Source organism: Leucopleurus acutus, assembly GCF_964270905.1.
Source record: "Leucopleurus acutus genome assembly, chromosome: 2".
In the NCBI taxonomy this organism is placed as follows: Eukaryota; Metazoa; Chordata; class Mammalia; order Artiodactyla; family Delphinidae; genus Leucopleurus; species Leucopleurus acutus.
Genome location: NC_139143.1, coordinates 138,600,481 through 138,624,381, shown reverse-complemented (window position 1 = coordinate 138,624,381; position 23,901 = coordinate 138,600,481). Strand labels below are relative to the sequence as shown.

General features: G+C 41.0%; 1 protein-coding gene across 1 annotated transcript in view; it reads left to right on the top strand.

Moving 5' to 3' along the window:
- ROR1 (receptor tyrosine kinase like orphan receptor 1) overlaps window positions 1–23,901 on the top strand; it is a gene marked incomplete at both ends in the record, with an annotated part of 406,574 nt that overhangs the window by 368,749 nt on the left and 13,924 nt on the right. The window contains 4 exons of the mRNA XM_082833145.1: window positions 2,215–2,342; window positions 4,446–4,763; window positions 6,016–6,261; window positions 21,184–21,395. Of these exons, the coding sequence (XP_082689271.1) occupies window positions 2,215–2,342; window positions 4,446–4,763; window positions 6,016–6,261; window positions 21,184–21,395 (904 nt within the window). The remainder of the gene's footprint in view (window positions 1–2,214; window positions 2,343–4,445; window positions 4,764–6,015; window positions 6,262–21,183; window positions 21,396–23,901) is intronic.

The following is a 23,901-nucleotide window of genomic DNA, read 5'->3' as shown; positions in this document are numbered from 1 at the left end:
AATACACCTGCAGCTCTAAGCCCTTGATAAGAGAGATGCCGCCAAGGAATTGCATTCCATTTTATTCCGAGAAACTGTATTCAAAGGGTCTTCCTAGAATCTTGAACTGGAAAGGTGGTAAGAAGTTTAGCCTGAGCCTCACACATAAAATACGGAAACTCCCAGTAGGTCGGGGATTTATATCTGGGGGTAATTCCAGGGTTTTGTCCTCCCAAGAGATATAAATTGAGGCCTTGAGGGTTTAATGCGGGGGAGGAAGAAGTGTTCTCATAATGACACCTTAAAAATCCAGAGCTCTGCTAATGCCTAGGGATAGAAAAGCATCGTCTGTAATAGTGGGGATGGGAGTTGGGGGGTGCATTCTGGTCTCCGGACTTCAGTCTCCAAGATCCCAAGGCTGGGTCTTCGAGAAACTTCTTTCTCCCCATAGGTTTATGATTAGCTACCCAATAAAAGTGGGGCTAATTTTACAACCCAAGTAAAATGTAAGCCAAAAAGTCTTCAACATTAGGATTTATGAAAGTAAACATTTAGAGTGCTTGCAGGATTTTGCAACATTAAAATTTCAGTGTCTTTATGTCAGGTATATGATATATTCATTTGTACGTGTGCTTAAAGATTACAATTTTAAGAGCTTTGCACTGCGAACTATTTGGAGGACTACACTGAAGATACTGCTCCCATCTCCACCTTCAAAATGACTGTTTTAGTGAATAGGGAGTAGAAAGCAACTGAAAACCAGTGTCTTTGACAGATCAGTTCTATCAGATTTTTTCACCTGGTTTCCTATTCTAGTGGGCTTTCTAGACTCCCTCACTGAACCCTCAGGTGTGGAAGTCCAGGGTCACAGCACTGACCACAGTCGCTTTTACAAAGTAGAAGCTTAGTAAATAATTCTCCTTTAAATAAATGTCTTCTTCGGTAACTGTAAGTGCTTTAATAATAATTGTATGTTACCTCAGTGTAGCGCTTTTTAAAAGCTTTTACACGACTTGATAGGATCCTCATGACTGTGACTTACAGGGTCGAGAGGTCAATTATTAGCTTCATCTTATAGATAAGAAAACCATAGCTCAGAGGACTTGGGAGGTTGCCTAAGGATATGCAAACGTTAAATGTAGAAGGAGAATTTTGTTCTCCTGATTTTTGCTCTAAAGTACTTTAACTTAGAAGCTAAAGAGGAAAAATGGTGCTTTGTTCAGATGATGTGTTGATTCCAGCCAGGTTAACGGGGGAGGAGCATCTAGACTAGAAGTCCGCCCGTAAACCTGGCAGATAGCCTTCTGCTTGGCTGTGGTCTGCCTTTCAGAAGCAGATTGATATTCTGTACTCTGGTGTCTTGAGCTTATCATAGGCCCTTGTGGGAGGTTTTGGCCTCTGTCCTTTCAAGCTGAACCTGCCATCTTGGGTCCTAATCTCCAGCCTTAGCTCTCCAGCCATTTGCCAGACTGTCACTAATCACATCACGTTCTGGTATCCCCTTGTCTTCAGAATAAAATCTCTGCCCTCCCTTTTATTATTGTCGTTTGAGGCAGCAAAAATTTTTTTAAGATTATTTTTTTTAAGTTTTAGGGGATTATGAAAGCAAGCATCCATTGGCATTTGCTCTGGATTTCCTGGGATTTAGTGACTCATTTGAAATTGTCCGGTCCGTGGTTTGCCATGGACCTCTCTCTGCAGGGTGGAGAGAATAGGTCTCAAGCAGGAGCCACGTAACTGGACTGCCCTCTGGTTTCTTTCCAGCTGCCCCCAGCTTCTCACCCCGTGGAGTCTCCTAACTGACATATCAGTCCGAGTGTACCTTGGTGATAACGCGCCCACGCCTTTGTAGCAAATGAAGAGGAAATAATCTGTGCTTAAAAAACGAAAAACTGTAGAACATGTGCCCAGATTTCCAACTCATTCCCTCTTTACTCTTACAACTACATCATCTTCCAGCCCACCACCAGCTGCGAAAATAAAAGTGTTTTCTCCCATATTTAAGGATGATTTTGTGCTTCAGGATGATTTTTCTGGGGGTGAAGGAAACTTGACCGACGTGACCAACAGATGTTTTAAACGATGGAGGGAACTGAGGAAAAAGTCGGATTCCTTAGCCCACTCTTTAGGATACTGTGCCCGACTGCGCCCCCTAGTGACTGTCTGGGGCATCGCGCAGTCAGAGCCAACTGCAAGTGTGTACTGCACCCTCTAATGTCTGTGCTCTGTTTTTAGAGATGAGTACGAAGAAGATGGATTCTGTCAGCCGTACAGAGGGATTGCGTGTGCAAGATTTATTGGCAACCGCACTGTCTATATGGAGTCTCTGCATATGCAAGGGGAAATAGAAAATCAGATCACAGGTAGGTAGCAATGAAATTATATTTATACTTTGCATAACAATTTTTCTCGCCAGAAGTTTTACTGAGCTCTTCTCTTGACAAAGGATTAGGCTAAGCATAGGGGTTAGGAGCAGGGCCATAAAAAAGCAGGAGATGCAATCTCTGCTCTGGAATTTACATTAGAATAATTTATTGAGTTTGCCCTTAGAGGAAAAGGAGGCTTTGAGAAGTCTCACATTCATTCAAACACTCAATAAATATTATTGGGTGCCTTTGGCATACCAGGACCTGGGCTGGGCACTGGGGATGTGATGCTGTGGGGAATAAGCCAGGTACGTTTCTGCCCTCACAGAGCTTACTGTTTGGAAGGAACGTTGTGTCGACTGAAAGCAGATGAATTTAGAGTCCATAATTCTGGATGCTAATCCCAATATTGCCATTACTGTGACTTTGGGGAAAGTCTCTTACTCTCCATGGAAATCTCTTTCTTTCCCTGTGAAGTGAGCGAGGAGGCAGGATGATCATAGGTCTCTTCCTGCTCTAGCTTTCTCTATTTTACCCTTCACTTTCCTGAATTGAAAGTATCTTTTTCATGGAAATCTAATAGTGAGGCACTACCTAGCACACGTGAGGTACGTAGTGTCGGCCACCTTGCACGATTTCGTACACCTAGTTCTGGTGGTTGCGGCCGCCTGTGCCTCTCCCGTTAGTGTAGTTATTATGCCTCTGTGCCCCGTACCCTGGCAACACGTTAAAATGGCCTTTCTGAAATTCTAATAAGGTTGCCAGCTTCAGCACTGAAAAATACAAGACACCCAGTTATATTTGATAATTTTTTAGTATATGTCCCAAATGTTTATCTGAAGTTCACGTGTAACTGGGTCCTTTGTAGTTTATCTGGCAACTCTAGGATCTAAGAGAGGCAAGAACAAACCCAAGGCAGGCACACGGAACAGCCAACAGTCCAGAAACTATGTCCCATGAGGACTTTGAAGGAGCTGAGAGAGGGCCAGGGGAGCTATTTAACCCGGAGAAGCAGCTGTAGGAAGATGTATTTGCCCATTGCGAAAGCCCTCAGGCTTTCAAGCGGAAAGACTCTGTGAAATTCCAGAGCGGAAGCAGGACTGTTGGGGAGGGGCTGTTGAAGAAACCTTTCAACCTAGTAAAAGAACATTTGAACATACTTTTTACTAAGTATTCACAAAAATAAATGGGAGTTCTGATATAAATATTTGGTCACCCAATTATATTAATCCTCTCTTGGACATTTTCAATGGATATCAGCTTACTGGAAAGTATTAACATTTTTTTTTAAATCCATTTAACTTTTTTAACACAGCATTTCCCAAACTTGTTTGCTTATGGAACCCCAACTTCTCAAACACTTTTAACATTCTACAGAATTAATGTTCTGAGGAACATACTTTGGGAAACAGTGTACTAACAACCTCTTAGGCTGCCTTGTGAGTATAAGCTCCTTGTCAGTAGAGTTATGCAAAGGCTAGTGCTCTTTTTGTACAGGGATGAGAGGTTAGGCTAAGTGACCAGTAATATTCTATAATACACACTGAAACAACTGAGTTGTGCTCTTTGAGAACTTCCAGATGAGTTGCCTCATTTTCAGAAGATGGAATAGAAAGTATTCAAGCCACAAAGAAATTAAACAAGTTACCCAGAGTCATCCAGCAACTCAGAGGCAAGACACAGAACTAAATCCTGTGATGGGGCTCAGTCACTGCATAAAGCAAGTTCTGCCCTGCAGCTGTCACATGTTTTAGAAGCCTCACAAAACTAATAAAAAGTACAGGATGAAACGCAAAGTTCTGTTGCTTTGTAGTAAAAATGAAAAATATATTGTACTTTAACCTAATTAATTCTTTTTATTAGGAAACGGTACATATGTAACTTAATCCTGTTTTTTTAACTTTGTAGTCAAAATTATTTTTTTCAAGCCAGTGAAAGTAAGCTGCTTAGACATCTGAAATGAATCTCCTTCTCTTGGCCTGGTCTGTTTGAGCACAGCAGATTCTTTCCAATGTGTGTTTACATCTGATATCTGTTGACTAGATAACCGGGAGAGATAAACCCTGCCCCTGGGAGTTAATAATTGTGTTTGTTTTCCAGCTGCCTTCACCATGATCGGCACCTCCAGTCACTTGTCTGATAAGTGTTCTCAGTTCGCCATTCCTTCCCTGTGCCACTACGCCTTCCCATACTGTGACGAAACCTCATCTGTCCCAAAGCCCCGGGACTTGTGTCGCGATGAATGTGAAATCCTGGAAAATGTCCTGTGTCAGACAGAATACATTTTTGCGAGATCAAATCCCATGATTCTGATGAGGCTGAAACTGCCGAACTGTGAAGATCTCCCCCAGCCAGAGAGCCCCGAAGCTGCAAATTGTATCCGGATTGGAATTCCCATGGCGGATCCTATAAATAAAAGTAAGTGGTAGCCCCTGACCTTCTGTGCTGCCTCGGGGCCCGGCAGCCGCCTGAAAACTGGATCTTGATCCCTAGTGATGGTTCGTGTTGATAGATTACCTTCCAATGGGCCAAATGCTGTGTGGGGCTGAGCATTCAGCAGTGGATTAGAGGCAGTGCCTATCTTCAAGAAGTTGCATGACGATGATAATTTTAAAATATGGTTTCTGGTTCCTTAATAACTTAAAAATAGAATTGCCATACGTCCCAGCAGTGCCACTCCTGGCTATATACCCGAAAGAATTGAAAACAGGTGTTCAAACAAAAACTTGTACAGAAAGGTTCATGACAGCTCTATTCACCACAGCTAAAAGGTGGAGACAGCCCAAATGCCCATCAGTAGATGAGTAGATAAATACATTGTGGTATATCCACATAATGAAATAGTATTCATCCATGAAAAGGAGTAAGATCCTGTTACATGGTACAACATGGCATGAACCTTGAAGATGCTGTCATAGAAAGAAGCCAGACACCATTGTATGAGTCCATTTATATGAAATATCCATAGTAGACAACTCCATAGAGATAGAAAGCAGATTAATGGTGGCCAGGGGCCGGGGGAAGGGGAGAGTGGGCAGTGACTGCTTAAGGAGCATAGAGTTTCTTTGGGGGATAATGTAAGTATTCTAGGATGAGGTAGAGGTGAAGGTTGCACAATATTTTGAATGTTCTAAATGCACTAATGGTAAATTGTACGATATGTGTATTGTACCACAATTTAAAAAATATGTATGTGGAGGCTTACCTCCATCCTCCTTCGTCTCACCTCCATGAAACAAAAGACTTTTCCTGTGCATTTCCCATGTGCACTGGCATGGCAATGGCCCTAACCCCTGTCAGAAACCCATAGTGCCCTGCCGCTAACTAACATTTTCTGAGAACTATGTGCAGGACTTATGTGCAGAAATGGAAGAAACAGTCCCTGCACCATTCACTAGGAAATGACTCCAGTGCCTCCAGGTCCCACCCCAGTTCTGATTCTTTTCTGTGTTCAATATCAAAAATACTTGTGGAGGACTGGTTCTCTTCCTGAAGCATAAGCTGTAAATCCTGCCAGGAATGTCACTGCAAGGCCCGCTCTGTGTCCCATCAGGGAAGCCTTGGCCGTGAGGGTAATCGCACGTCCTCCCTCCAGAAACTGCTGGCCGGGAGCTCCTGCACCTCCTCTGCTTCTCTCTCACAGTTTGGGCTCTTCTTCTGTGTTTTTCAGATCACAAGTGCTATAACAGCACAGGTGTGGACTACCGGGGAACTGTCAGTGTGACCAAATCAGGGCGCCAGTGCCAGCCGTGGAATTCCCAGTACCCACACACACACACCTTCACCGCCCTCCGCTTCCCAGAGCTGAACGGAGGGCACTCCTACTGCCGCAACCCAGGGAATCAGAAGGAAGCTCCGTGGTGCTTCACCTTGGATGAAAACTATAAGTCTGACCTGTGCGACATCCCAGCATGTGGTAAATACCGTCATTGCCTTTAAAGGATTCAGTCACTTTAAAAGATCCGCACTCCATGCCCCTTCCCTTAGGAGAATCGTGTAAGGGGGCAAAGGAGACTGATAGTGTTTGTTTGATCTCAAACTGTTTCTAGGATAGATAAACCTTGCTGCTTTGACATAAAACACATTTTAGGGTACCAAAGCACACTCTCAAGGAGGAAACTGCTTTTATCCCTGCAGCCATTGTGTTAGTGTGTATAACAGGCACCGTCTCCCCAGAAGTACAGCTTATCACCATCATTCATGTAGTGAAATGTGTTACCCACGATGGTCTGTGTCCAGGTGTACCTTTTTTAGCACAACAGGTGTATTGGAAGCAGAAAGAGAATTGTTTTCCCTGTGTCCTTGAGAACACCCACAGGGGAGGATGAATCTATAGCCATTACTCAGTGATCCAAGGCAACCTGTGGATAAACTGTGTCCTTCATCTCATCCTTTTATACTGCAGAAGTATAGAAAGAAAATGAAGTTTCTGAAACAGTTTGTTCCTTTTTCTAGAAAATGTTTGGAAGGTAGGAGAAAGAGAATGGAAATGCTGCTGATACCTGGAGTCTCAGACTTTTTGGAACTGATTCAACTTCCTTATCCTAGTTCTACTGATAATGTCACCTGGGTTTCCCAGGCGTAGTGGGAGAGTCAGGATGTCACAGGAAAGCCACACCAAGTAAAATGGAGCTAATAATGATATACATCCAGGGTTTATTGAGAGAATAAATGAGTTGATATCTGGAAAACTCTACAATCTCTGGAAGATAATAAATGTTTAATAAATATTTTCTAATGTAATTATTATATAGTCAATATATAAAGAGGAATTTATTATAATTAGTATGTAGTCTCCACATATAGAGGAATGCTTGCTCTCAGTTTAGCAAATATTGTTTGAGCCCACTATGGAGTCAGGAGTGAGAAAAAGGAAGAAAATACGATTCATGTTACAATCGCAATGCAGTGTGTGTGATATAGTAGAAGTTAGCACAAATGCTGTGGAGTAAAGAAGAGGAAGCTAAAACATACTACAGAGGTCATTAGGAAAAAGTAATAAAAATATTAAAAGAACCCTTAGTGATAAAAATTTGGGAAACTATTATACTACAGTTTCATTCTTACATGTTACCTGTTACCACGGTATCTTTTCCTGCAAAATGATTTTATAAATGGTTAAACATACTCAGTTCGAGAAAGAGGTAAGCAGACCCTTTTTGTGTCGCTGGGCTTTAAAATGCCTTCATATGTAGCATAAAGAACAAATTATGAAGTTAACTCTTCCAGAGCCACCATTGGAAACATCAAAGCAAATTATCCTGTATTTTTTAAATGGTTTGCACTTAAAATTTATGACTTTTCCCAATGTTGCTATATTCAACATTAATAGGAAAGGTATAAAATAAAATGTAGATTTATAATCATTTACTTAGTTGCCTCATCCCTTCTCCTACACCAGGTAGGTGTGAAGATTTGCAAGAGAGCCAGGTATAAAAGCAATACTTACTGAGCATTTCCCATGTGCCAGGCGTCATTCTTAGAGTTTCAGAGGCTTTATTTAAGATAAAGGGGGTTAAGAGGGTTAAGAATACCCTCACGTTGTGACAGGTATTCTTAACCCGATGCTGCCAAGGAAGAAACAGGCTCAGAGAGCAACAGAGTCACCCCACTAGTCTGACTCCAAACTCATCTTCCTGCTACTTCACTGTGCTATCTCAGGAGACTGACTTATGTCCTTAAGGAAACCAAATGAATTATTTTAAGGAAGAAACACATTGTTTACTCGACTCTGGGTGAACACCGTTGTCCTTTAGGTGACTTCTGACCCTTAATTTCCAACTATAATCCTCATCAGAAGTAGGGAGATAATCAGACATAGCGAACATACTTGTGGTTGCCAGGGGGGAGGGGGAGGGTGGAGGGAAGAATTGGGAGTTTGGGATTAGCAGATGCAAACTAGTATACATAGGGTTGGATAAACAACAAGATCCTACTCTGTAGCACCAGGAACTATATTCAATACCCTATGAAAAAGAATGTATACCAAGATATGTATATCTGAGTTACTTTGCTATAGAGCAGAAATTAACACATTGTAAATCAACTATGCTTGAAAACAATTTTTAAAAATAATATAAAAATAAAGAAGTAGGGAGATAATTTGCTCATAAACTGGAAGATTTGTTGATAATCAGATTCAAGCTTTATTACAATTAGTTTAAGTCAAGATTCGAAATGATACCTAAAAAATGTATTGCTTTCCATTTCAACGGTGTTCCTAAAGCAGTCAGACAAACACACTCTCCAAAAGATGAAAGAAACCCTTGGACAGTCTTTCAGACTGTGGACACAGAAAGAACGACCACCTATACTACCTACCATGTGCCTGCACGGCGCTTTGTACTTTACATCTTCATCTCCATTTAAAACTCATCACCACGCTATGGGATAGATGTTATTAACATATTCCACCAAGGTTCAGAAGGGTTAAAGGACTAGTCTAAATGAGACAACTCATGGGATTGGACCTTGAACCCTCGTCTACTTGCACAGAGCTCTGACCAAACTCAAAGCTTGCACTCTTTCCCCAGACACTCTGCTGTTTCCCATTTAAAGATTTTTCAGAAATAAATAAAAGAGTGACAATAGGGTCAACCTCTGGATTTCAGTATACTGAGTCCCATAACATGATACGACAACTAAACATGTTCCCTTGCTGATGAAGAATTCCATCATAGTATTGCTCAGTATATTATTATTGTATTAATCAGTACAGTGATGTTGGAAACCCTAAGATATTTCTTTTTGAATATCAATCTGCATAATTCTGAGGACAGGTTAATTCTAGTCCTATGAGGGATAAATTTAGATGAAAGTTAAATCTGCAGATAACAAGCCAGTTTTCACCACTTACAATAATACTTTTTTAAAAAAGAAATTTTCATTTCATTTGGAAAGGAAACAGTTCCTTTTGAATTCTTCAGGCCAAACCACAAATACATCCATTAAAGGAACAGGGAATCCTTGACATGTGATCAATAAGAAGCTGCTGAGAGGCCAGCGGCTCCCCAGGGTATGAAATAAAGAAGAGAGCAGGTTGGCATCAACTGTTGCTCCAAGGCAAGGCTTCTTGTAATTGCCCCTTCGTGGCCCACCTCTAACAAAATAATCATACTAGAATCCTACTTTTCTTTTTTTTTTTTTTTTTTTTTTTTTTGCGGTACATGGGCCTCTCACTGCTGTGGCCTCTCCCGTTGTGGAGCACAGGCTCTGGACACGCAGGTTCAGCGGCCACGGCTCACGGGCCCAGCGGCTCTGCAGAACGTGGGATCCTCCCAGACCGGGGCACGAACCCGCGTCCCCTGCATCAGCAGGCGGACTCTCAACCACTGCACCACCACGGAAGCCCGTAGAATCCTACTTTTATAACATTTCATTAGAGCATATGATTTTTTTTCTCATTTCATCCTTACAAAAATCATAAAAGATAAAGCAGGAATTTCCTGCCCTACTTTAACATAGGAGACAACCAAGGCCCAGGGAAGTGGTAGGACTGACCCAAGAACACAAATTAGTTAACAGAAACCAGGTCTCCTATCCCTAGGGCCACTCACTGCTGTTTGTTCTGTACCAGTGGTTCTCAAACAGGGAAAGTTTTGCCTTCCAGGGTGCATTTGGCAATATCTAGAGATATTTTGGTCATCGCAGCTGGGTGGGGTTGGGGGATGCTACTGGCATCTATTGTGTAGAGGCCAGGGATGCTACTAAACAACCCAGAGTGCACGGAACAGCCCTCACAAAGAATTATCCAGCCCAGAACGCCAGTAGTGCCAGGTTTGGGGAACACTGAGACTGAATAAGAATTATACAATTTAGACTACAGAATATAGCATATTGTATATACTGTATAAATTATACAATTTAGACTATAGAATAACAATATTAAACAACAGTTAACATTTACTGAGTGCTTACAAAAAGGCACTATGCAAAGAGTTTTTTATGCATTATCTCATATATAATAGTTCTATAACTGTATGAGTTGAGTTTTATTCTACCCAAGAAGAGAAAAATGAGACATAGGTTAAATAACTTGTCCAAGGCCACATGGTTAATAAGAAGTAGACCCAGGACTCAGAACTATAGCCAGTCTTGTAAATTCTATGATTTATATATATGTGTATTTGTGTGTTTATGTATACAAATAGGTAGGTAGATGGATGGATAGATAGATGATAAATAGATTGATAGAGATACTGAGGATAAGTTTGCATCTTATAATGAGGTGTAAGCTGTGGGGCATATCTGAAATGAGTTATTTTCCTCCTTCCTCTCAAATGGGATGGAGTCTCATGGGAATGTTCCTGCATTCTTTGTTAAGTCAAAGTTAAGGAGGTTTCAAAATCTCCACGGGGTTTCTCATTTTCCTACTGATATCTTTTGTTTTCATTTCAACTAAGTAAGGCTAAAAGAAGTATAGACCTAATTAAATGCAGAATGTGAGCATTTGTTGTACTTTCTAGAATAAAGGCACTTGAGAACAGTCTGCCCCAGATTGTTTTATCTGTGAACTTTTACTCTAAGACAGAACATAAAATTAAACACAACCAGATATGTCTGCTGTGAATTCTGGGAATTGGCTCAGCGAGGGCTGTGTGCGTGTGCCCAGGCAGTGCCTGGGAAAAGCTAAAGAACAAAAGATAGTTTGAGCCAGACTTGACCTCTCATATTCCCTGTCTTTTCTTTCCTATCCCAGGCATCCAGCAATTAGAATGGTTATTATTTATTAATTCACTTACTAAAACCAATATGTGTTGAACTTCTACTACACTTTAGATTTTGCTAACAAGCCACACCCTCGTGTAGCTTACAATCTAGTGGAAGAATCAGATGAAAAAAATACAAATCACATTAAGCACTGTCTTACAGTTCCCAGCGTTAATGTGTGCTGTTATGTGCTTTTCTGTTTGTGCCATGATGTCTGCTGTTGGTTGAACACTGTGCTAAGTTCTTTACAGCAGCATCTGGCCTACGACTTAGCTGATGCTCAATAAAATGTGCTGAGTTAACCCTCATAATAACCACATGTTAAAGGTATCTCCTCCATTTTACTGATGGAGAAGCTGAGACAATGTTATTTTTACAAAAGCCAAGATCAGATCCACGGGACTCAAGGTCCAGCCTCTGCCCACCATACTACAACTACTTAAGGGACACATTCTAGCTTATTCAGAGGAATAAACATTCCTTTATAATTTTCCTCGTCCCTTTGATCCTTATGAGCTCTCTAGGTCTTTGATTTTCTTATGTGAAGCTGCACAGATGCAGGAATGGAGCCCCCAGCCACAAGACATCTACTCTGAGACCCCAGGGTGCTCTAGTTAGCCTCAGCCTGATAGGGACTAGGTCCCCCGGCAGCTCCACCCAGGCCTCACAGCGTTTGTCCTTTTCCCATTAAGCCCTAGACCTCCTCCCTTCCTGGCAGCCCCAGGTCCCCAGTCCTCAGAGTTGGCCATCTTCTGTGAGATCCTGCCTGCAAACCTTCATTCACTACGCTCTCACCTCTAGTCACTGTGGCCACCTTCCAAGCCAAATACTGTGGGCTGGGTGGAAACAAATTTGAAAAAGAAACATTTGCCTCTGTTCTTTCCAGCTGGCACCTAGGCACACCTCCCAGCTTCACAGCTTCCCTGTAGCCCTTATCATTGCTTTTCTGTGCAGCCCTGAGTGGTGAACCATGGAAAATATCTGTTTCTTTGGGAGCTCCTTTTGCAATGACCTAGCCATTTGCCCTTGTCTGTATTCTACCACATAGCTTATATTCTGTCTCCCCAACTAATTGAGATCCCCTATTTCCTTCTTTCTTGAATTGTATGGTGAGGCGGAACCTTGATTACATTCATGTTTTCATATTCAAACCTTGGCCCTTTATTTCACTCTAGATAAGTCCTGAGCCACAGTTCTTCCACTAGCCAGGCCAGCATGTCCGATTCACCTCTAATTAAAGGTCTCTCCATCTCCCAAACAACCAGAACTTCCAAACAGCAGTAGTCTAAGTCCCTTACGTACGAACCTTCAGGTTGCGAACTTTCAAAGATGCAAACTCACGTTCCATCAGCGTCAGGCATGAGTGAAATTGCAGCTTGCCCTCCGTCTCCTATCGCTGACGATCCTTCAGCTCTACCATCTCCCACCTCCTCTCCCTCCTCCAGTCAGTAATTCTTCTTGCCTGTTCACTCGATGCCAGCCCCTGGATGCCAGCTGTTGAACTGTACTACTGTACTTTTCAAGGTACTGTAAGATTAAAAATGTTTTCTTTATTTTCTCTGTTTGTTTTTAATATATTATTTGTGTGAAAAGTATTATAAACCTATTACAGTACAGTACCATATAGCCGATTGTGTTAGTTGGGTACCTAAGCTAACTTTGTCGGACTTACGTACAAATTGGACTTACGAACGTGCTCTCAGAACGGAACACGTTCGCATGTAGGGGACTTACTGTGTTGTTTTTACACCTAAACCCGCTTCACTGAAGAGTACCCATTGATAAGAAAGTAGTGAACCATTTGGCTCAATTTGGAGTTTTCATACCTGGCCTGTTGCTTTTGTATTTCCTTTTAAGTCCTTGCCTTGCAACGGTTTGCCAAAGGGCACGTTGCCCAGTTCTGTGCCTAAATAGCCCTGACTTGTCCCATAACCTTACAAACACCCGCCCTGGGTTCTGCTTTGTCACAAACCATTTTCTCCAACGTGGTGGTTTACAGTTTGGGGCAAGGCAGATGCTTTCCAGATTGCGAACATTGCAGTTTTTAACTCACTCTGTCAGCAGCCTTCTCCCATATTTCACAGAAGACCTGTTGTAAGGCAATTTGTCTTTCAGCCATTTCTTCAAACCAAAATTGAACATTACAGTGAATTGGATGGTGGGGAGGGTGGGGAGGAGGTAGGAGGAAGGAATAGAGTACTGCTTTGTATAGTCTGAAGTTTTCCGGAAGAGTTATTTTTGTGCTGCAGAGATTTTCAAGATGTACTTTGGTCTCCAGTCTTTATATATTTTCGACAAAGTAAAGAACAATAGTTACCGAAAACTTATAACTGAGTCATGTTCTATAAACATTTTTCACCAGGAAATAATTTTCTCTCAAAAGTTTTTTTATTGTCCCCAGTATGCATTGAGTCATTTACGCAGTGTGTCAGCTACTCTAGCAATAAGCTTTTGGAAGCCCTTAACCCTTCGGGCCCAGTACCACGCCAATAGGAAATGCTGCTCGTCATCTTGGACTTTCGGTGACAGAATTCTGCTATAACACCACAATGATTGTTGTTATTGGCTTTGCATCAGTCAAGATTCTGGCAGGAAACAAAAGGCACAGGCAAATAGACTAAGAATTTTATAAAGAGATTGTTTTTAAAGGTGTTGGCAGAGTTGGGGTAAACCAATGAGGTACAGGACCTGGGGCTAGCAGGAGTGAGAAGCATTACCATTCTAGGCCTGGAGAGTCAAGGGAATGATCGGTTACCCCTCCCCATAGAGTACAGCTGAGGCTGAAGAGAGGGCTGTCCAGTGTGTGCTGTGGCCTTTGGTGGAGGGATGCAGAACACACCAACCCTACTCTCTCTTCTTGCCCTGGGGTTCTTCTTATCATACCAATGCCTCCTATCAGCTGGACATAACTGGAAGCCAGAGTCCATTACTCCTGTACATAGAGGTCAGCCTCAGCATAGAGCTGGATAGAAAAGGACTAAGACTGGATCTGGTGAGCTGAGGACACTCAGGGAAAATATTCATCACTGGCTTGAAAACAATTGCTTCGTAAGAGAGTCTGAAGTTCAGTAGGGGTCTAAATAAGGTATGTCAGTCAACTCAGTTTATAAGATCAGAGAATCTTGAGAGGAGCGTAGAAGTCAACCAGCCTCTGCTTGAACATGCCAGAGACCTCCAGAGACAGGGATATCTCTCTACACCAAAGTGATTATGGGGTGGCTCCCCCCGCTCAAAATCTGCCTTTGTATGCCAGAAACTAAAACTTGTATGTGAAATCTCCTGAATATTTTTTTAAAATGTGAGCCACTAATTCAAACTGGGGTGGGGGGGGAAAGCCTAGTAAGGAACAAGTGTATTTACTAGATCTGGTTTTTAACCTCTTGTGTCATTTCTCATCCAAATGTGAAGACATCTATTGCATCCTTCATTCGATTTTTTTTCTTTGGTCTAAAGAGCATGTAGCTCTTCCCACCTTTCCTTCCCCATCCTCCTCCTCCTCCTCTGGATGTTTCCTGCTCCTTCAAAGTCCTTCTTAAAAACATGACTCTTAGAGTAGAAAACTTTTGATGTCTTTTAACCAGACCGACCAGAAGAGGACTATGATGTTCTTGACCATGACTCAGTCCTGCCAATGAAGGGTATTTCGTTGCTATAATGCCATCTATGAAAATTTTTTGAGCAATTTCATCATGCTGTTGTTGGGTCCAACTGAGCCTTCAAGTCTTCACTAAAACTTATTAGTCTTCTTTTGTTTGTTCGTTTGTCTTTAATTTGGTTACCTCCAAAATTATTTAGTAGATTTGCTGAATCATGGACTTCTCTAAGTAAGGTCTTTAACCTAACTCCAAGCTATCATATTTATTTGTAAAATTTCAGCTGTTGGTTTAAGGGTCATTATTTTAGCCTGTTGTGTATGAATCTCTAAAATTTTATTTCTATAGTCAATTAGGTAACTTTCCTAGATTCAGGCCATTTTCAAGTTTGATAAACATATCACCATCAAGTAGTTGATGACAATGTTGAACAGGAAGGTTCTCTCAAGGATAGTCTTCTATAATTTGATGTTGTTTTGCTGATTAACACTGTTAGGGTACAGCCATGTGGTGAAGTACAAAACCATCTATTGATATGATTATCTAGCCCCCCATCTTTTGTCCATAAGGATATCATGCATCACCTGATCAAATGCTTTGCTAAAGTTTAACTGTGCTTGGTCTACCACTCCAAAATAATCCTATCAAAGATGAAAGACATTTAATTTTATAAAACTTATTGGATTTTGGAACTTAAAAAATTAGCTCAACTAAAAAGTGGGCAAAGGACTTAAATAGACATTCCTCCAAAGATGATATACAAATGGACAACAAGCATATAAGGATATGCTCAGCATCACTTATAAAGATTAAAGTAATTAAAGAAATCAAAGCTACAATAAGATCTCACCTCATACCCATTAAGATGGCCACTATCAAAAAATAGAACATAGCAAATGTTAGCAAAGATGTGGAGAAATTAGAACCATTTTGCACTGTAGGTAGGAAGGCAAAATGTTGTAGCTACTATAGAAAACAGTATGGATATTTCTCAAAGAGTAAAAAATAGAATTACCATATGATCCAGCAATCCCACTTCTGGGTATACAACTAAAAGAACTGAAAGCAGGATCTCAAAAAGATATTTGCACACCCACGTTCATTGCAGCATTATTCACAATAGCCGAGAGTAGGAAGCAAGTCACATGCCCACCAGTGGACGAATGGATTTAAAAAAATGTGGTGTACACATACAATGGAGCATTATTCAGCCTTAAAAAAGAAGGAAGTCTTGTCTCATGTAACAACATGGATGAACCTTGAGGAGATTATACTGAGTGAAACAAGCCAACAAAAAGACAAATACTATGATTCCACTTATACGAGGTATCTAAAGTAGTCAAATTCCTAGAAACAAAAAGTTGAATGGTGGTTGCCAGGGTCTTGGCGGAGGGGGAAATGGAGGGTTGCTGTTCAATGAGTATGGAGTTTCAGTTTTTCAAAATGAAAAAGTTCTGGAGACCTTCTGTACAACAGTGTGACTATACGTCACACTACCGAAATGTACACTTAAAAATGGTTAGGATGGTAAATTTTGTTATGTGTTTTTTACCATAATTAAAAATTTGTTTTTGATTAAAAAGAAAAGTTTAGCCCAACTCTTTCCTTTTATAGAGGAGAAAACTGAGGCCCTGAGATTTAAAGAAACTTTTAGTGAACTCGTGTGGATTCTAGTTGCTAAGGTTTTTTCTCAAGTGCTCACAAATGAGTTACTGCCCCTAACTTAATGTGGTTAAAACATTTTCCAAAGAGAAAAATGTTAATCACTGTATATGGGCTATTCAGAGTCTTTTAAAGAATTTGTTTGAGAATACATAAGGCAATAGATCATCTACTTAGTATTTCCATTATTAAGTCAAGAGAGCTAATGGCTGGACCCAGCATGCCAACTGAAGGCCTAATTACCACCTTTTCTCCTTCGGCTTCCGGGTATACGCCTAAATATCACCAGTGCAGGCCCCTATCTGCCACAGACCTGCTTATTTTGTAGTTTTCAGATAATAAATGGCTATTCCTGTTTGTTTTCTATGGTTTTAAAATTTTTTTCAGACAAGATCATAATTCAACTTGTTTAATTTCATTTGAATTCTAAGGTTCTATAAGACTCCTTCCCACCTTTGCCAGATTTAAGATCTGAGCACTTTCGTGTTTTAACTCAAAGTAATATCCCAGATATGTTTCACTTCATAAAAGTACCTCTTGAATGAGAAATTGTGTTTACCTTGCTTTAAGCCCCGGGAGAAGAAAGAAGTATTTTTTCTCCATTATATTTAATTACTAATCAAAGTATTGAATATCATTGTAAAAATAAAATAGGAATGTCAGATGTGAACTGTGATACCAAATTGTTGATTTTTAAAAGGAAATTAATCATGTGGGCTGGACTAAATTGTTGGTTTCAAAAATCCCAAGTATTTAACTTGATGTAACTAAATATGTGCATTTAACTTTTAAACAGTTATTCCAAAGTATTAAAAATCTTCCCCATTTTAATTTTCAGCCAATTTTCTTTGCAGTGCCTCGGAAGTGTCCATTACCCTTTAAGGTGAATAGTAAGAATAATGTCCATTGTTCTTACGTGATTCTTTTTAATAGTATAGTTCCCACTAGATATTAGTCCTTACTGAGAAGGAATCTTGGAATCTTAAGGAGAATGATGAAAAACAATTCCATATAGTATTTTAATTTTTATTAGCCATATAATTTAAAAAGCACAGAGACATCGAAGACAGACTCGCATTCCAACCCTGACTCCACCACTTCCTAGCTTTGGCAAATTTATCCTTTCTCAGCCTCAGTTTCTCTGTTTGTGAAATCAAGATAACCCAAAGTGCTGGGTTAAAATGAAGAATAATAATGCTAGGCTATTAAAAAGGAGTTGGTCAAATGTTAGTTTTCTAATTTTCCATGAGTAAGATTTAGTTGTTCTGTGGAATGTTTTGTTTTTGGGGGGGGGTTTAATATTTTTTTAATTAATTAATTTATTTTTGGATGCATTGGGTCTTTGTTGCTGCACGCAGGCTTTCTTTAGTTGCGGTGAGCAGGGGCTACTCTTCATTGCAGTGCGCGGGCTGCTCATTGCAGTGGCCTCTTGTTGCAGAGCACAGGCTCTAGGCACGTGGGCTTCAGTAGTTGTGGCACGTGGGCTTCAGTAGTTGTGGCTTACGGGCTCTAGAGCTCAGGCTCAGTAGTTGTGACACACGGGCTTAGCTGCTCCGCAGCATGTGGGATCTTCCCGGACCAGGGCTCGAACCCGTGTCCCCTGCATTGGCAGGTGGATTCTTAATCACAGCACCACCAGGGAAGCCCCTATGAAATGTTTTTATATGAAGTTTTTCGAGCCAGACACCGACTCCCCTTCTGGCCAAATGCAGAGAGCTGTGTGGGAAAGGAAGCATGTCATCAGTAAGACTTACAATAGGCCTGAATTTGTTTTCTGTCACTTCCAACATGACCACGTAGTGTTCTGCTTGATTATTTCACTTGGCAAGAAGACATTGTGCTAGTTTTGCATATCCTCACTGCAATCAGAAGGAGCCAAGTTTGACGATGTTTAAAGGATTTAGCTTCTTGAAGTTTGTTCTCCTGCAGACCTACAGGGGGATTTGTCCCAGACCTCCCGTTTACAGTCAAAGGCGTTCTGTGAATAATCTGATACGGACTAAGTACAGAATAGACTCCTTTGTTTGCCAGACAGGTGAGAGCCCTACTTTCTCTTGTTGCTAAAAACGTCGGCCAGAAAAATGACTAGCATTACATTCGTACTAAATTAGCCTCGTTCCTTTTGTAATCTTACCCTCATAATGATTTCACTGAGAATCCAAGAATAACAAGAAGAGCTTACCCCCCTAGGGTCCTGAGAAATTTGAAAGTATTTTATAATGTTAACGCTAAGCATAACATCCAACAACTATGCAGCAGTTTTAGATTTTCCGAGGTTCTTTTGTGAACATCCTCTCTCACGTGAACTAAACAAGATGGGCAGAGCAGGTACCATTATCCTGCTTAAATAACTGAGAAGATGGAGGTCAGTGAGATGACTCTTGCTTAAGGTTATTTAGAATTTCCTGCCCCAAACTTTTATTTCCTGAATCTTTTCCTACTCTGAGGGTGGGGGGTAAACATTGGGTGATTGAGTTGTAACAGGTACTAGAATAGATAGTTTCTATGTTACTTCACTTATGGTTTACAACAGTTCTATGAAATAATCCCATTTTACAGATGAGTTTGCTCAGAGTGGCCAAGTGCCTACTCAAGGTTACATAGATAATGTCAAAGGCAGTCTTCAGAGGTTTCTCACTCTAAAACGTAATCTTCCTTTATTCTGCTACATTGTCTATATAGATATAGCAATCTCTCTCTCTCTGTCCACCCACCCACAGACATGCAGACACAATTGTTACTAAAGCACCCGAGACCCAGCTCCTAATGACTAGAATGACTAGAGTAGCCTCCAGAGATGCCTGGGTTATATGTCTACCTGCCACAGCGTACAAAGCGGGGAGTTCAAAAGCAGGGTACCTGGCAAAGCTTTTGTGTTATTCCCCACCTTTCAGACTTCCTTCATTCTTCCTACCTGTGTGAAACAAGAAAAATCCTACCATGAGAAAATAGGTGCAAGACAACAGCCACTCTCAAAGTACTGGCGGTCTAGTGTAGTAGCTGGAACAGGACCAACAGGAGAGGAATCCAAGCGTTGAATTACTAGCTGCAGGTCCTTGGGCAAGTAAATTAACCACTCTGCCCCTCAGCTTCCTCACCTGTAAAAATGGGGACGAGGATGGCGCCTACTTCATGGGTAAGGATAAAATGAATGAGTTTTGAAAAGTGCTTAGAACAATACTTAGCCCATATTAATAATAACAGCTAACATGATTTTCTGCTGGTAGAAAACACTCAAGAAATATTAAAACGATCATTTTTATTATACTCAGTCAGCAGATTTTACCCTTCCCCAGCCCCTCTGAGGGTCAACCCACAGATCACAGTCCCAGCACCCAGGTTTTGGTGCCCCTTCCTAATTTCTTGTGTTGAGTCTGTTTCTGTGGGGAGTGTGATTAATTACTGCCATATCTCACTGAACAGGTTCCCAAAGAAGGTGTTGTGCGAGTAAAGACTATGTACGAGTATATTCTCACTTACCAAGCTTTGCTGGGTATGTGGCTTTTGACCTCCCCACTTTGTATGCTGTGTCAGGGAAGAGGGACTGTTGGGCTCTCTTCACCACTCTATCCATACTTCCCTTGTAGTATTTCCAATAGCATATTGTAATTACCTTTTCTCTGTTTTCCTTAGCAGATCACGAGGTCCTTAAGGGCAAAGGACATGTCTTAATTCATTTTATATTCCCAGTACCTAGTGGAGTGCTTGGCAGTAGTAGCTGTTTGTTTATTGACTGACTGAAACAAATGGGGGGATGAGGGAATGGATGCATGGTTAATTCTTTTAAGTAAATAATCATCTCTGAATTTTGTGTCAATCTGAATTTTCACACTTGGATTTTCTTAAAGCTAGATAGCTGATGAGGTTACTGGTGATCAGGACATGTCATTATGCATCCCCTCTAATTACTGTCCCATAATGCTTGCATTGTTTTACCAGTCAAATAATTCATTCATTTTAGTCTATGCCCAGGGTATTTAGTTTAATGGTCAGACTCAAGCCAAAAAAAAGAAAAGTATGTGTCCTTGTGTCCTTCTATCCATGTTATATTCTTTTCCAAGCAATGGTAACAGTGGATGTATAAGATTTCAAAAATATACTTCAGAGGGTTAGCACTCATAATTTTTGAGTTCATATGAAACCATTTAAGAAGAATTCTTGGGTTTCAAAAAAGTGTCAAGTTATACAGTGATGCTGTGCAAGAGGGAATTGTAGACACCATCCAAAACAGATACTTCACTTTTGTGGATGAGAAAAAGTGAGACACGAAGAGGTGAATGATTTGTTCAAAGTCATACAGCTCATCAGAGACTGAGCTGGCCCTGGCTTCAGGTCCCCATATTCTCAGGCCAGTGGCTTTGTGGACCCTGGGCCAGGATTCTTTGGTGATATTGCTTCTGGAAGATGCAGGACTGGCCCTATATGTCCAAGTCAGCCAAGACAAGGGCATGATATCTGGAACACCACGCAGTGTTTGATTTGGGCTGGCAGCCAATGGAAGAAGACCCCTGGGGTCCACATTAATGCTCTTAGATGTATACAGTCCATCCATGTGGCGTTTAACTTTTAAGGTGTTGGAGAAATGCAGGTCTGCTGCTGAAGAGAGGCAACATCAGAGGGGGGGACCCACACACACACGAAGTCTTCACAATGTCCCTCTGCAATTTTTAAACGTTTGAACTTTAAACTTTTCAACTTTGATAAACTACACTGAAGGTTTGATGGAAACAAATTGTAATAAGCAAGGGTTCTTTTTTCTCACAGTAGATTTGTGTGTATAAGAATAGGAGGACATTTTAAGCTCTGCCATGTAATATTATTCCATGTTATTTGAACTAGTATAACTTTTGCTCTTTTCCATTTTCTACACCCAGATTCAAAGGATTCCAAGGAGAAGAATAAAATGGAAATCCTGTACATACTGGTGCCTAGTGTTGCCATCCCCCTGGCCATTGCTTTGCTCTTCTTCTTCATTTGTGTCTGTCGCAATAACCAGAAGTCATCGTCACCGCCTGTCCAGAGGCAGCCAAAACACGTCAGAGGTCAAAACGTGGAGATGTCAATGTTGAATGCGTATAAACCCAAGGTAAAACTAGCAGTCCTGAGCTGCGCTTATTCTATAGACTTCAAGTTAAAGCAACATTTATAACCCACCCAAGCTTAGAAATCAAATGATATAGAATCAGAAATTTTATCAGTGCTAGAGTTCATTTTCAGCATAGCCATGCATTTCTAACTTTGTCCAAGGCAGCTTGAGTATACTTTCATCAGTGTGACCAATTCGGTGCTGGGCCCGTCCTAGCACTACCTTACGTAGAGTTTGGGCTGGAAGGAATTCTTATGAGATCATCTCTTCCAGCCCCTGGGGACTCAGAATGTGGACTATTTTTCCACATTTTAAAGAAGGAAATTCTATTCTCTTCCAATCAAACTGAAAGAGATGAACAGAGAGAGAGAAATCAGACATTGTTTACTAACTTCACTTTCAAAAAACCCTTTTGTTTGCACAGCAGTGCGCAGGTATTAATACTACTGTACTGTACACTTAAAATGGTCAATTTTATGTTATGTGTTTTTTACCACAATTTAAAAAATCCTTTTCATGCCTAACCTAAATCCCTTTCTCTTTGGTTTAAACATATTTTAAGAGAAGTGTTGTCCTTCCCACAATCTTTGAATGCTGTTTTATAATAGCCCACCTTAGCCTTCTCCTCTCTTTGCTAAATCAATCCACTTCCTTTTAGTTTGTCCTCAACATCTTTCAACATTTGGGTTGCTCAGGGTCCTGGCAAGGAACCCAGGGTCACTGGCCCTTTCCTTAAATGGAGCACACACCACATCTTGAGGCTGAAATACAACAGAGGCTTTCTCTCCGGAAAGCCAGCACCCCAATCCCAGGCCTCTCGGGAAAGAGATTTCATTTAAATAACTTAGGATTCTTGCATCCACAGAAGCCTGCCTTTTCATTGTGTTCCAACTCCATAGGAACATTCATTCAACAAATATTTATCTTCTCTGTGGGTTAGTGACCATATTATTCTTTTGACCCTCATAAAGAGGAGATGCATCACTTTTTATACAATTTTAGGAAAAGAAATTGCCTTCACACTCAAATCGATCCTTTTACCCAATAAAAAGAGTAGCATAACTGGGCCTGACACATAGTCCTCATTTGATTTTATTTTGCTTTGCTGTTGAATTTTTTTTTAATTTAAAAAGTCTTAAAATATTTTTCTATTGCAAAGTCATACTTGTTGGTAAGGTTTTGGGGTTTCTTAAATGCTAAAAGAACTCATTTTTTAAGTATTCTGTTCCAAGCAAAACCACTGTTCTCTCTCTTTTTTAAAAAATTTATTTATTTTATTTATTTATTTTTGGCCGTGTTGGGTCTTCGTTGCTGCGCGCGGGCTTTTTCTAATTGGGGCGAGCAGGGGCTACTCTTCATTGCGGTGCGCGGGCTTCTCATTGCGGTGGCTTCTCTTCTTGCGGAGCATGGGCTCTAGGCACACGGGCCTCAGTAGTTGTGGCTCGCAGGCTCTAGAGTGCAGGCTCAGTAATTGTGGCACGTGGGCTCAGTAGTTGTGATGCATGGGCTTCGTTGCTCCACGGTATATGGGAACTTCCTGGACCAGGGCTCGAACTCGTGTCCCCTGCATTGGCAGGTGGATTCTTAACAACTGAGTTCACTCGGTGGCTTGGGGAATGGGTGGCGGTGGAGGTTTAACCTGTGATATCCTAGCTGCTAGCTAGCCAACTTACATACATTACAGCGTGTTACATAATAGCACGGTTAATCCTTATAAATGTAATAGGAGAAAATAGAAGGGTTAACATTATTGCACATTCATGTAGTCACACCTAGTTGTCTGTTTACATATCCCATGACTTCAAACTTCTAGTGCAATAGTCTTTGTTCTGTGAGAATCTTTCCCTGTCATTTCTGTTATTAAGTTCTGAGAAGCCTTACAAATGCTGGAGCTCTGGGTGGGAGAGAGGGCCAGATCAGTTTGGTTCTAGTAGTCACTGTGCTGCAGCCACCATCCTGGGGAGGTGGGCTCCTCGTTGCTGTGGCAGGAATTATAGGAAGAATCATTTCCATTCGGAAAAATTACCCGTGTTGTAGGTCAGCCTCAATCTGCAATTCAATTCCATTCTAAGTGGAGGTTTATTTGCAACACATGATATGTCCAACAGGCACGGTGTTTTGGATTTATGTTGTCTTTCAAATAAAGATCTCAGAGGGCTCCGTGGCACAAATAGAGAAAACTAATATATACTGAATGATACACATCATCAGGAACTATTCCAGTTCCTGGAATATTCATTATCTCATTTAATCCTCACACCTATTATATAAGGTAGGTATTATTATCACTCTCATACAACCAGGGTAACTGAGACTCCAAACCAGTTAAGTCACTTGCCTAAGGTCAAAAAGCTAGTCGTTGGAAGAGATAAAATGTGAATAGAGATTTTTCAGCTCTAGGGAGAGCCCTTGAACTTGCCCATGCCATGATAACTTTTTCACAGGACAAATCATGCTGGGAAGGGGGTATGGGGGCAGGCAAATAATTAAATATGACACTCCATTT